This window comes from Neophocaena asiaeorientalis, unplaced genomic scaffold (assembly GCF_003031525.2).
Source record: "Neophocaena asiaeorientalis asiaeorientalis breed wild unplaced genomic scaffold, Neophocaena_asiaeorientalis_V1.1 scaffold469, whole genome shotgun sequence".
Classification (NCBI taxonomy): Eukaryota; Metazoa; Chordata; class Mammalia; order Artiodactyla; family Phocoenidae; genus Neophocaena; species Neophocaena asiaeorientalis.
In genome coordinates, this window is record NW_020172691.1 from 2150090 (window position 1) to 2164039 (window position 13950).

A 13950-nucleotide genomic window follows, 5' to 3' on the forward strand; every position below is an offset into this window, starting at 1 on the left:
ACCACGCATGCCCTGGGCCCTCCTGCCAGCCTGAAAGAGGAGGACAGGCCCGTGGCCTGCATCAAACCGCAAGGGGGGACCTGGTGCAGGGGGGAGGGGCGCCCCCAGGGCCGCCCACACGCGGGAGACCCCTCCCTGGCACCGTGTCCCCAGCTCCAGCCTGCACGGGCCCAGGGCGGCGACCAGCCCAAGGCCGAGGGGCCCCAGCTGTAAAGAAAGCACCCGCTCCAGGGCCCCCAGGAGGAACTTTGCCCCCTTAATGGTGTCCGCTCAGCCCCCCTCCCGACACCCAGGCGGCTCCAAAGTCCGCGGGGCCCTACATCGGATGCACGAGGCCACTGGGCGCCAGGGGGACTCCAGGAGTGAGGCCGTGTCCTTGGACGGCAGATACAGGGACAAAATCAGGAGAAACGGGGAGCGTTCGGGCGACCGGCAACCCCCAGCCCCAGAGAGGGACAACCTTGTCCCGGGCAGCCACCAGTGTGGCAGGGAGAGGCCCACAGCTGGGAACAGGTGGAAAAGGCCCCCTCGTGGTTTTTTTCTTTTTTTTGGCCCCACCGTGTGGCCTGTGGGATCCTAGTTCCCCGAACAGGGATTGAACCCGGGGCCCCTGCAGTGGAAGCCCCAAGTCCTAACCACTGGACTGCCAGGGAAGTCCAGAAAAAGACCCGTTTTTGCACTTGTGTCCAATACGGCTCATATGGGCAACCAGAGAAGGATGGCTCCCCCCACGGCCAGAACGGCAGGAACAGACACCGTCCACGTGTGGGGACCATGGGGGCCCCGCTGGAACCCTGGCCCTCGGAGGGGGTCTGGGAACGGATGAGGATGAACGGCGGAGTGAGGCATCAGGCAGGGCTGGAGCCGCCCGGGAGCCTCAGGGCCTTAATCTCACCTACCTGGTCCTGGATCGTTCAAAAAAATATTTATGGAGGTGAAAGTCACGTAACACAGAATTCACCATTTTAAGGTGAACCATTCAGTGGCCTTTGGTGCACTGAACACTGTTCTGTAACCACGACCCCTATCTAGTTCCAGAACATTCCATCATCCCAAAGGAAGCCCCGTCCCCATCAGGAGTCACCCCCCTCCCCCTCCCCAGCCCCTGACAACCAGGAACCCACTCTCTGTCTCTGTGGAATCTGCCTGTTCTGGACGTTCCCCATCAATGGAATCACACCCTGTGTGTCCTTCTGTGTCTGGCTTCTCTCACTGAGCATCGTGTCCTCAGGGTCCGTCCACGCTGTAGCGAGTGTCAGGGCTTCACCCCTTTCCACGGCTGAGTGACGTTCCCGTGTGTGGAGGGACCACATTTGTTTATCCATTCACCACTGATGGGCATTTGGGTTATTTCCACTTTTGGGCTATTATTACCAATCTCACTATTTCTATATTCTTTGGGCTTTGGACAAGAACTGATTCATTGTAACTCCTGTAAGCAAAGTGGAACTGCACTGAAAGAGCAGAGAAGCCCGCACAGCTGGTTTTTATCCCTCAACGTCCCCCCACAGAACAGCCAAGAACAATAGGATGACACTTCCTCCTTGCAGCCCCCCAGGGTGGAGAGTCCGGGGAGCTTTTAATCTTTACGTCGAGATCAGGCTGTGTCTCCCCTGCTCCGAGGAGGCCCCTGGCTGCCTGCTGCTGTCAGAAGAAGCCAGACCTCCTGCCTGCCAGGCTGTGGTCCTGGCCCCCCAGATGCCTGCACCTGGTCCCTCCCCAGCACTGGTCCCTCGCTGCTCCCAGCCTGCTCCTGCCCGGGGGCCTCTGCATTGCTGGTCCCCCCACCTGGCTCCCCCTCCTGGCGGCCCCACCCCAGCTGATAAAGCCCCTTCTCACATTATCGGGCCCTGGGAGGCCCTGCGCCCCATGACTCAGCGCTGGCAGCCGTTACCCAGGTGGGCAGGGGCTGGGTCCCTGGGGGCCAACCAGCCTCCCCCATTCACAGAAACGCCCACGCGCAGGGCTGGGGGACGGGACGGGGCAGGGCATGGGTGGGGCAGGGGCGGCACCCACATCCCCCACGGCCCCTCCCCTCGTGCCCACTGAGGCGGCCAGGGGCTTCCGTGCGGGTCTCGGTCCGGCACTGGTGCCGCCCCGCTGTAGCTCCGCCGTAACCATCCTCTTCCGTAGCCCGGCCCAGAGGGTGCGCTCCTGCCCCTTCTCGCCCCCTCCCCAGAGACCCCGGGGCAGGGACAGACAAACGGATGGATGGATGGATGGATGGATGAAGTCTGGCGCGGGGAGGCCGGGTGGGGCGGAAGCACCCGGAGTCTGGAACCCTCCCTGTCAAGCCCTAGGGGCTGTGGCCAGGTCAATCCATCTTGCAGCCATGACTGAGCACCTTCTGCATGCTTTTTTTTTTTTTTCCTGGGCTGCACTACACTGTTTGCGGTGCACGGCTTGCGGGATCTTAGTTCAAGGGTTGAACCCGGGCCCACAGCAGTGAAAGCGCAGAGTCCTAATAGCCACTGGACCGCCAGGAAACTCCCAACCTTCTGTATGATAAGGCCCGTGTTGGATGCCCAAGAGAGACCCAGACAACCCTTGGGAGCCCCAGGCCTGCGAGGGGGACAGCAGGAGTCACACACAGGCAGAGGGAGGTGGTGAGGGAGGGGGGCGTCTTTGAAGCCGGCCATCCCTGCGGCAGGATGGGGGAAGGGCAGGCTTACTTGCTGCTGCACACAGTAGGGGCTTAATCAGTGTTCACCGGGCGACCTCAGGCTCTTCCCACGAGTTGCTCTCCTGTCGCACCTGACCCCTGAGGCCGCCCACCCCCGCCAGACGCAGGGCCACGTGGCCCTTTCATTTCCCGTCAGCGCTCCAGGGCTGCAGGGGCCCCCACTGGGCCTGCAGGAAATTGGGGAAGTGATTCTGGGCCAGGCAGAAACATCTGCCAGCTTGGCCAACCCCCACCCCCCCCAACCAACCAGCATGTGCCCCCTCTCCGAAAAGACACGGCACAGATATTAATAAAGGTTCCAGAAACAAGTCAGAGAGCCTGACCACGAAGCTGACGATTAAAGGCGCTTCTTTCTGGATTTCCAGATGGTGAGGTTCCGGGGAAGCGCCCTTGTCTCTGGGTCAACCTTTCATGTAACTGGGGGTCTCCTGGAGCCTCAGTCTTCCCACCTGTGAAGTGGGCAGGGTGCACCTGGGTCATCCAGGTGGGGGACGAGGGAACCGTGGGAGCAGATTGTGCAGAGAGAAGAGTCTGGCTCCAGGAAAATGGGTAGGGGGTTGGGGGGCAGGGAGGAGGAGCCACCTTGGTGGCAGGACAAGGCTAGTCACCCGCCAGCTCCATGTCACAGCTGGGGATGCCAGCAGGCCCAGCACTGAGGATGCACTCAGGATGGGGAACCATGAGGAGAAACTTCTAGGAAGGCAGCTGCCCTGCGGCATGCAAACGACATGCAAATCCGGGCGGGCAGCCTCCCATCCACCTGGGAGCCCCCACCCACAGGCCTGGCTCTGAGCAGACTGCTATCTGCATGGGAGCCCATTTCACAGACAGGGAAACCGAGGAGCTGAGAGAAGGCTGCAGAGCTGGACTCGAACCCAGTACTGAGCCCCTTGGTGCCTCTGGACCACCTCAGAGCCTCGTGCGGCTGGGGGTGGGACCCTGCCCGAGACCGCCTGGCACTCAGGGGGCACCGGGCAAATGCTTTGGAGTCAGACAGCCAAAAATCCAGAATCTTCTCCCTCTTCACTCCCTCCCTCCCTCCCGCCAGCAATTACGAACCCGACGTTCCATGCTGCTCTCAGGGCATTTCGTTTGGGGGTTCCAGGCCCCCAAAACCCAGGGACGATTGTCTAGCTGCCACTTAGCCGCTGGCTCAGGGTTCTGAGCCCTGCAACCAGGGCCTGGCGCCCGGGGATTAAAACTCCTACCATGGGGTTTCTTCTGAAAGGAAGCAGCCCTGTTTCCCTGCAGAAGAGCCGCCGGCAGCCGGGAAAGCACCAGAAGGGACTCTCCTAGCGGTCCGGCTGTTCATGAAGATCCACCTGCCCAGGGAGCGAGGGCCCCGTCACTCCCAGCCCGGGTTTGCGGAATGGAAGTGCAGTAGCATAAGAGAGCAGATTGCTGCCCCTCCCTGGCTGTGCTGACCGGGTCCCCACCGCCCCCGGGCCTCCCCCAGACAGCACAGGAAGGAAGGGGGGTGCTTCCCGCCTCCCGCCCAGGAGTCAAGAGGAAGGGGCCCTGGACGGCTCAGGGCTGGGGGTTCCCGCCCGGCACACCTGCAGGAGCCTCTGCCAGACTCCAGGCCGACGGTAAAACAGAACCTGCCCGCGGAGGCCAGCGGGCTCAGGTTGCCAACAAACCTACCCGCTGACCGCAAGAGGGGGACTCTGCTCCTGGAACATCCCACCTCCCAGGGAGCAGCTCCTGCAGTGAATGAGGAGGACAGATGAGACCCACGCTGGGCAGCCGGGGGCCGAGCTGGTGCCCACCACGCCCGCTCTCCTCCACCAGGACCCTTGGTGACCGGTAACCAACAATGATGACAACAGAACACCAGCTCAGACACTGCCCGTTTTCCAGACGGGGAAATGGTGCCCAGAAGGAGGGTGTCAAGAGCAGCTGCCACCTGCACCCCAGCTTGGCTGGGCTCCCCCCAGATGGCAGTGGCATCGAAGAAAAGAATAACCCTCAGGAACTCCCTGGTGGTCCAGTGGTTAGGAACCTGCACTTTCACTGCAAAGGATGCGGGTCCAATACCTGGTCAGGGAACTAAGATCCCGCAAGCTGCGCCCCAGAGGTGCCCTCAGGCCCCACTTCTCATCCAAGAACTGGGCACCCTGTTGGTGGATGCATGCGCCAGCTAGAGGACACAAGGAGGGGCCGGGCGGGCCGTCGGCCGGGCAGGGTGCCAGCTGAGGCAGGGGCAGCCAGGCCCACGCACGCCGTCCACTGGGCACTCACGGGAAAAGGGCAGATGGGAATAATTACAGGGTGACGGGGGCAGGTGGGCAGATGAGGGTGGAGATCGGAAAGAAGAGAGGAAAAGGACAGAGGGTCCGTCTGTCCCCGGCCAGGTTCCAGGCCCGGCTCCCCCATGCCAGGCAGGGTGGCCTGGGGGAGTCACACGAGTTCCAGCCTCCAGCAAGGCCCCAGGCCCGGCCAGAGCCCCGTGGAACAACATAACGGGGCTCGTCCTAAAAGGGGGGGATAAAGAAAAGAAGGAAGGGCTTCCCTGCTGGCGCAGCGCTTGCAAGTCCGCCTGCCGATGCAGGGGGCGCGGGTTCGTGCCCCGGTCCGGGAAGATCCCACATACCGCGGAGCGGCTGGGCCCGTGAGCCGTGGCCTCTGAGCCTGCGCGTCCGGAGCCTGTGCTCCGCAACGGGAGAGGCCACAACAGTGAGAGGCCCGCGTACCGCAAAAAAAAAAAAAAAAGAAGGAGCGGGCGGCCCACCCCGACCAGAGTTGGCAGCCCCTGGGGCTGGGGGCGACCCCCTGGGTAGGGGCCTCACAAGCCCGGAAGATCCACACTGGAAGCCATGGGGCGGTGGGCTGGGGGACGTAACCTAACAGGGCAGAGGCTGGGGTGGCCACGGGGACCCCCAGAGACCCCTCACGGGGCAGAAAGAGAATGTGACACAGCCCCAGGGCCCACGGCCACTCCAGCCTGGACAGAGATGCCCCACCTACCCCCAGGGACAGTAGCAGGAGTCACACCCCCGCCTTGAGAGAACCCCTGGCCCTGCCCAGACAGACCACATGCCCCCCCAACCTGGACCTCTACGTGGCGTGGACCCGGGTCTGCCCCATGGCTGCACACGGACCCTCCCAGCCCCATTTGGACGCACGCTCCCACCCCGACACGTGGACCCTCAGCCCTGCCCAGACCCAGCAGGTCCCACCACCTGGCGTGGTCTCCAGGCGCATATGGACACACCCGTCCAGCCAGACTCAGACACACAAACACAGACACACCCTCGTCCGCTGGCTGGCTCTCAGATAATGGCCCCAGACGGCCCGCCCTCAGCCGCTGCACCCACCCGGCCCCCACTGCCACGTGGCCACAAGGGTGGCCACTTCTGTCTGCTTTGTTCACAGGTGCATACCTGGTGCCCAGAATGGGGCTGGTACACAGCAGGCGCTCCGTACGTGCCTGTGGAAGGCCCAGACTCAGACACACACGCACACGGGTGCCCAGCCCGGCCTTTGCGCCGTAAAGCAGTCCCATGACCCCGTGGACCACACAGTCAGGGTCCCCTAAGGAGGCTCCACGGCCGGGCAGGCTCCCTGAGAATCTGCCCGGCATTGCTGAGCCCCAAGGATTGGGGACCCAAAGCCCTCACTGGAGTTTGTATTCATTTCCTGGGGCGGCAACAGGCCGGGGGGCTTGGCACAGGGATTTTTTCTTACACGGCTCTGGAGCCCAGACATCCAGAATCCAGGTGAGGCAGGGCTGCGCTCCCTCCAGAGGCTCGGGGGAGGGTCCTCCCTTCCTTGTCCAGCTTCTGGGGGCCTCTGGGCTTGTGGCTGCATCACCCCAGTCTCTGCCACCAATGTCACACGGCCATTTTCTGTCTCTGTGTGTCTCTCCTCTTTTTCTAAGGGCACTGGTCACCCTCCTCCACTATGGCCTCATCTTAACTGCATCACACCTGCAAAGACCCTATTTCCAAGCAAGGTCCCCGTTCTGAGATTTTGGGCAGACGTGCCCATTCGTGCCCCCCGATAGGTTTCTTCCTGGAATTAGGGTTTCATCTGTTTCTTGCTCATTGTCTGGAAGGCGGGGGTGGCGGCAGGCGGTACTGACTCTGTGTCCGCCACACCCCTCGGCCCCACGAGACCCCCGCCGGCCCTGACGAGGGGCAAGGCTGCGTCCCGAGCTGGGGCCTTCAATAGGCAGATTGGTTACCGTTTAACCCCGTGACCCCCAATTGTCCTCTGGCCGAGCGCAACTGGGCGAGCAGAGGAGGGCGGGCCGGCCCCGCCCCCACGTGTGCCCACCCACAGCCCACAACCCCAGCTGCCCCCGGACCCTCCCGGAGCAGTGGATGGCGTCTGCAAATGGGGTCGCTGGGCCTTCCAGAGGGCCCAGGATGCCCCTCCAAGTCACCACAGGGGGTACTGGCTCAAGATCAGAAGGCTCGGCGGGTTGAAAGGTCTTTGTCTCAGGTGGGGAAACTGAGGCACAGAGCAGGTGAGCCCTGCTCAGCACCCCCCGACTGCACCTCTGGATCAGACAGGGCGCACCCCTGTCCAAGATCACACAGCACGTGAGGGGAGGAAGGGATGTAACATGGCGGTGGGACCCCCTGCAGCCCCTGAGGCCCTGGTCACACCTCACGGCTCCCTGGGGCTGCGTCAGCAAGGCAGCTCGGGAAGCCACGCGGACGGGTGCGGGCAGCTGACCTGTGCCCAGGCCGCTGATTCAAGCCACTGACTGGGGCAACGTGACTTTCTGGCTAACGGTTAATGGGCCCCACCGCACGCTCAAGATTCCCGAGACACGGGGCCAGCGGGGCCGGCGGGGGGAGGGGGGACGCAAGGCTCACACACAGGCACACGTGCACACACACACGTGTGTGCTTGCAGACCCACAAGCATACAGCCATGTGCACACAAAACAGCCACGGGAAAGGGTCACCTGTCATCCACCGTACAGACGTGTGGAACAGGCAAAGCCCTGGGATCGACACACTCGGATACACAAGCTCAGCCACCCAGACCCCAGGACACACTCACAACACATCCACACGTGCCAGGGCCAAGTCGTACGGGGGTGCACGCAGACGTACACAAACACTCCAGAAACGGGGACACACTAGCAGGCGCCTGAGGTGACAGATACACAAGACACTGCAGGTGGGTCCATGTGGCCCCAGACACACGGGAGAGCCACGCCAGCAAACGCATGGTCACGGACACCACCGGGGGGTCTCAAGATGCCCCCAGAGCCCCGGCTCTGCAAACACAGACCCCGACACACACGGGGTCCCTCGAGACGGGAACCCCCAGCCCACAGGGACCCCACGCAGCCACCACGTCCCCACGCACACGCGCTCGCCCACGTCAGCGGGCTGGACCCCACGTGCACCCCACGCCCGCCGGGCACCACGTCCTCCGGCACCATGCGTGTCATTAGAAAGCGTGGGGAGGGGCCGGGCGCTTGGCAGTGGCCACCAGGGTGGGGAGCAGCAGTGGGCGTGGGGGGCCAGGCCACAGCGGCAGTGACCCCTCGGCGGTGACTGGGCAGCTGGGCGGCGGCGCCGGGGCCAGATAAGGCTCTTCCGGCTGAGTCAGTGTGGTTCCCAGGGCTGGCACGGGTGGGGGCACGGTGCCAGGGCTGCAGGCGGCATCCTCCCCACGCCCGCCACGGCCCATCTGGCTCCACGCCAGCAGCCGCAGTGGCTTTGATGAGGTGGGCGCTGTCCCAGGCGGGCAGGGCTGGGCTCCCGGGGGGTTTCCTGGCACCGGTCCCAGCCCCAGCACGGGCCCCAGGGACCCCGGTGCCCCAGGAAGACGCCCGGCGCCAGAGCTGGCCTGCAGGACCCATGGGCCTGGGCCCAGCCCACACTGCCCCAGGCAAACTGGCTCAATGTCATTGGGCTCAGAAGCCAGTGCCTGACCTCCAGCCTGTGTGCCCAGAACACACTCCACCAAAAAATTCTCCTCCTCCACCCTGGTCCCACAGGACCGGCTGTAGCGCTGGCCTCTTCCACTCCTGCCTGGACTGTGGAGCCCAGAAGGGTTCTCCCAGCGTCCCTCTCCCTCCCCCAGCACTAAACCATGCTAAGGCCCCCCTCTGAGCCCCCCTTTGCTTTGCCCTAATGTCTGCCCACCCCTACCCCTCCCACTTTATGTTCCAGCCACGCCGTTCCAAGATGCAGGCCCTAACCCTTCTCTCTCCCTCTGGCCAACTCTTACATGTCCTGCAAAGCCCCAGCTCCAAAGCCCATTCCTCTGGGCAGCCTTCCCTCTGGCTCAGCCCTGACTCTTCAGGGCTGAAGTACGTGTGTCCCTCTCCGGGCCCCCAGCCTCTGGGGGCTCCCAGGTAGGATGAAGAAACCATCTGCCACCTCTTCCCGGAGTCCCGCAATTCCTGTTCCCTAACCCCACCCCATTCAGCCCCAAGCAACCCTCACGCGCCCAGAGATGTCCACTGCAGTGTTGTTTACAACAGGGAAACAGGAAAACAGACCAGCGTGTTGGTGTCAGCTCCACAAGGGAACCCGCAACGGCTAAAAAGAACTCGGCTACTTGAAACACTCTGATGAAACAGACAGATGCAGGGTGAAAATGATGAGAAAAAACGAGAAAAGCAGTACGTCCAGCTCAGCGTTTGGCAGATCCTGGCAGACCCCCGAGAGACCACACTTCGATACCTTACGCGTCACATTTCTGTGTAAATGGACAGAGAAAGGCCTGGGAAAACCGTAGCTGCTGCCAGCTAGGTCACAGAGGGGGCTGGCAGGCCTCAGGCCTCACTGGAATCCTTCCCTTTTTATCCCCCACCGGAATGGTGTCAAGTGTCACTTCTGGCATCAAAAAAGGACTTTAAAAATGTATATACGTGTACCTTCCATAATTTAAAAAAATCGAAGTGAGGTGAAAGGAGCAGAAGAAAAAAAAAACCCCCAAATGTGACCCCGGCCTCCTGCTGAGAATGCATCTGAGGGCCAGGGCTTCACCCCAAGTTGCTTGAACCCATTTCCGGGGCCACACACGCTGGGGTGGAGGAGGACACCCACGGGAATTCAACAGGCCCCAGGAGGCCCAGGGAGGGGAGAGAGGACAGGCGGGGTCCACAGCAAGGCCTCAGCAGCCCCGAGAGGTCTTTCCTGCCTGGGGGCCTGTGTGTCCAGGCACCGGGTCCTGACACCCTGCCGTTGGGCCCTGGACCAACTGCCTCCATTTCAGACGAGGAGGGCCACCTGGGCTCCCCCGAAACCTGCAGCCAGGGGGGCGTGCCCCCTGCCCCTCACCATCTGTCCACGCCTCCAGTACACCCTGGGGCCGAATCCCAGCTCTGACACCTCCCCCGTGTGACCGTGGGCAAAGCTGCCTGACGGCTCTGTGCCTCAGCTTCCACAACTGTACGATGGGGCAAACGCAGCGCCCCCCGCCTCACCACGAAACGAAGGTACACGAGACACACGCGAGACGCTCCACCTGCCGCCTGCGCACAGTTGCGCGACAGATACCGTTTAGAACTGTCATCTCTATACCTCTGAGCTCCTTTACAAGTCGTGGGGAGCAGACACGACCTTGGAGAGGAGGGAAAATAACGATCCCGACCTTTAATGCAAATCGGAACCACAGTGAGATTGCACGCCACCCCACCAGGACGGCTGGAACCAAAGTCCTAACCACAAGCGTCGGAGAGGACGTGGAGAAACTGGAACCTTCGTGTGGCTGGCGGGGATGCAAAATGGAGCGGCCACCGTCAACAGCAGCTCCACAGAGTTACCACATGACGCAGCACCTCCACTCCTAGGTACGTGCCCGTGAGAACTGAAAGCACGCGTTCACGCACAAACTTGTACACGCACGTTCATAGCAGCCAAAGGGAGAAACGACCCAGCGTCCGTGGCTGGAAGAATGGGTAAATAAAGTCCAGGATATATGTGCGTAGAATGGAATATCACTCAGCCACAAAGAGGGGTGAAGCCCTGACACTCCCACTACGTGGACGGACCCCCAGAACACGATGCTCAGGGAGAGAAGCCAGACACAGAAGGACACACAGGGTGTGATTCCACGGATGGGAAACGTCCAGTACAGGTAGATCCACAGAGTCAGAGAGTGGGTTCCTGTTTGTCAGGGGCTAGAAAAGGGGGTGGGGGTAAGAGCTAAAGGGTACATTTTAAAAGGTTTATTTTTGAGGTGATGAAAATGTTCTAAAATTGACTGCACAACCCCGTGAATGTACGAAAACCCACCAAATTGCGCTTTCGATAGCTGAATTATGTGCTAAGTGAATCTTAAGTCAATAAAACTGTTAATAAAACCCCCAGCGTTTGAATCATTGAAACTAAAGGTTCAAATCCTTAAGTGGCTGAAGATCTCCAGTTAAGACTCTGCTTGCTTAAAATCCCACGATGGCACAGCCCTGCTGGTAACAGGAAACCACCAGGATTTCACCAGGGTGCCATACCTGGTGGCAGCAGGCTGAGCTCCTATTCGCTCCCCATGACACATTACGATCCCAGCCAGTGCTGGCCTCCATCAGCTTGAGTCCCTGGGGCCCCACGGCAGCGAGGTTCCAGGCTTTCAAGGAAAGATTCCGTGGCCCTGAGCCCGCTGCTCCCGGCCCCTCCCCAGCCTGGCTGCCCCCCAGACCCTGTAGCCGGCGGCAGAATTTCACGGCTGTCGAGGGTTTTCGGGCGGAAGTCAGGCCTAGGCCCTGCCAAGACCGGGGAGGAAGAGGCAGTGATGGTGCCAAGCAGGCGGCCGGCCGGCCCGGCTGCCACGTGCCAGGAAGGGGGTGGGGCAGGCGCCAGAGTCAACACAGCCCCCGACATCTGCTGGGCTGGCTGAGCCCAGGCCACTGTTGACACTGGCCGCACAGATGCCTGGCCAGCTGGGCGGGAGGGCAGTGCTGGCAGCCGGACCTGGCACAAACAGGCAGGCGCAGGATCCTGGCGCTGCAGGGCAGCCCCCCGCCTGCCCACAACTTCCCTTAACCCCCACCGTCTTGGAATCCAATTCCATCCTCCGCAGGGCCCAGCTGGGCGGCGGTGTCTGGCCTCCACACACAAGCCAAGCTGCATCCAACCCGGGGCCTTTGCACGGGCTGTTTCCTCTGCCTGCCGCACCACCATCCCTCAGTGTGAGGGCCCAGCTCCTTCTCCGACCGGACTTGGAGCAAGTGTCACATCCCGAGAGACCTCCCCACGTCCTCAGCTGGATGCCAGGTCACGTTTCCTCACCCCTTCCTCCCCGTTTGTTTACGAACCTTCTCTGAGTCCAGCAGGGGAGCTGTGTATCCAGTAGGGGCTCCGTAAGCGTGAGACTGACTGTGTGACCTGGGTTCCCTGGGCCCCTTGGGCCTCAGTATCCCCAACCGTGCCCTGACCCTGGGAGTCCTCGAGACATCATCATTGTGTCCAAAGACCAGCGGGACAATGGCCCCTGGAGGCCCTTTGTTCCTGATGGGCCGAGGGGGCTTTGCGGCCAGGACACCTGATCCCTGGACTCCGCCTGGCCTGGCCACCCAAGCCCCGTCTCCCGCCAGTGTTGGGCCACGCAGCAGAAGCTGCTGGGGGGGGTTGGGGCTACCTGTCGACCCCCAACCCCACAGGGGCTGCGGCCTTGTCCCTTCCTCCGGCCTGGCCGTGACCCTGTGAGGCGGGGGGTGGGAGGTGTCTGGCTCTGGTCCCCAGCCTGGGGCTTCCTGATGGTTGGACTCAGGGCAGATGGCAAATACTCGGCGAGTCCATAAATATAACTCGCCCATGAGGTTCCCGTTTGTGTTATTTTGACACCAGCAGACGTCAACAGCTCGGTTCTGGGAAACCCGTCCCCCACCCCCAATGCCTCGCCCCTGTTTTCTTATCTGCAGAACTAGACAGACAGCAACCCAGCCACAAGCAGCTCCTCAAGAAGAGGAGGGAAACTGAGGCAGGGAGCAGGGTGAGGGGGGGGACCCCTTATCCCAGGCACTGGCTCCGGCTGGGGTCCACACGCAGAGGAAAAGCCTTCAGGCGGGAGGGGGCAGCCGGGGCCACGCGTGGGGAGCGGCCAGCCACACCCTAAGGAGATGACGTCTGCTGGCTGTCATCCCACCCCTTGGCACTGCCGCCCGCGTGCCAGGACCCAGCCGGAAGCCAGGCAGCCCCACCCATCCCGAGATGCCTGGGCAGGGGATTAACCTTCCTGCCCATTCCTCAGGCTGGCCTCCTGCCTCGGCGCCGCTGCCCTGGCCGTGCCCACCCCGCGGGCACTGTCCCCTTCTGCCTTTATACCTGCCCCGTCACTCCCGTCACAGCCCCCAGCTTGTTCCTCTCACACTGTGTGTCCAGTTTCCAGTTCTGTACTTTATCTGAGCTTTCTGAGGGTTGACGGGATCCCAGCGCCCTTTTCCCACACGGCGGCTGGGCCTCACGATCCTTCCAGGAGGGTCCCACTGCCCATCCTGGAAGCCAGCACGGGGGGAGGGTGCCCCAAGGCCATACACGGCCTCCTCCCGGCTCCCATGTGCCTGGCGCGTCCGTAGCCTCAGATGAGGCTCAGGCGCTGGGCCTGGGAAGCTAGGTCCCCACCGTCCACTCTCGGAGGTCGGGGCAGGGCCCAGCTGGCCTCAGGCTGGAATGCAAGCCCAGCCGGCCGCCCCGGCCGCCATCTGGTTTCCATCTGCCCAGCCCAGCGAGGCCCAACTTCAAAGGATCCCCCGCCCGGCCACTTCCTCTGCCCTGGCCGCCCGCAGGGAAGGCACCAGGACGGCCCGCTTCCTCCCCACCCCTCTGGAGCCCCCAGGAGCTGCTCGGCCGTCCACACCGACACGGCCACCCCCTGCTCGCCCCCCTCTCCACAGCCACAGGCTCAACAGACCAGACTCGACGCCACGGACGAGGCCTCTGGCCCTGCGCCCCTGAGCCCCCGCCCCTGCCCGCCTGCCAGCCACACCCATGAGCCCCACGGAGCCTCGTCCAGGCGCGCGGCCTTTCCCAGGGCCGGTCCCTCTGCTCAGAACCCCTCCTTGCTCTATCTCTCTGCTTGTCCTCTGGTGCAGATGGAGCCCCCTGAACTTCCCTCTCGTGTCCCCACATGCACGCGTTTACCGGCCAGCCCGTCCCACCCACGTACACGACCCCACACGTGGCTTCCACGAGAACACCTGACGCCCTGGCAGCGACTGCCCACAGCCCCTGTTAGGACGCGAGGCCCACCTGCTTGAACTGCTCCTCGTACGTCCAGTCCCCGTGGTCCGGCGGCTGCAGCTGTGGCACTGCGTGGGCAGCCCCTCCGGGGAGGGCCGGGCCAGCCCCCGGGCG

General features: G+C 62.7%; 1 protein-coding gene across 1 annotated transcript in view; it reads right to left on the reverse strand.

The window, feature by feature from the left end:
* Window positions 1-13950, reverse strand: part of ARID3A (AT-rich interaction domain 3A) — a 29202-nt gene that overhangs the window by 13193 nt on the left and 2059 nt on the right. Inside the window, exon 4 of the mRNA XM_024740007.1 lies at window positions 13846-13950. This exon is cut by the window's right edge and continues 34 nt beyond it. Coding sequence (XP_024595775.1) covers window positions 13846-13950 — 105 coding nt within the window. The remainder of the gene's footprint in view (window positions 1-13845) is intronic.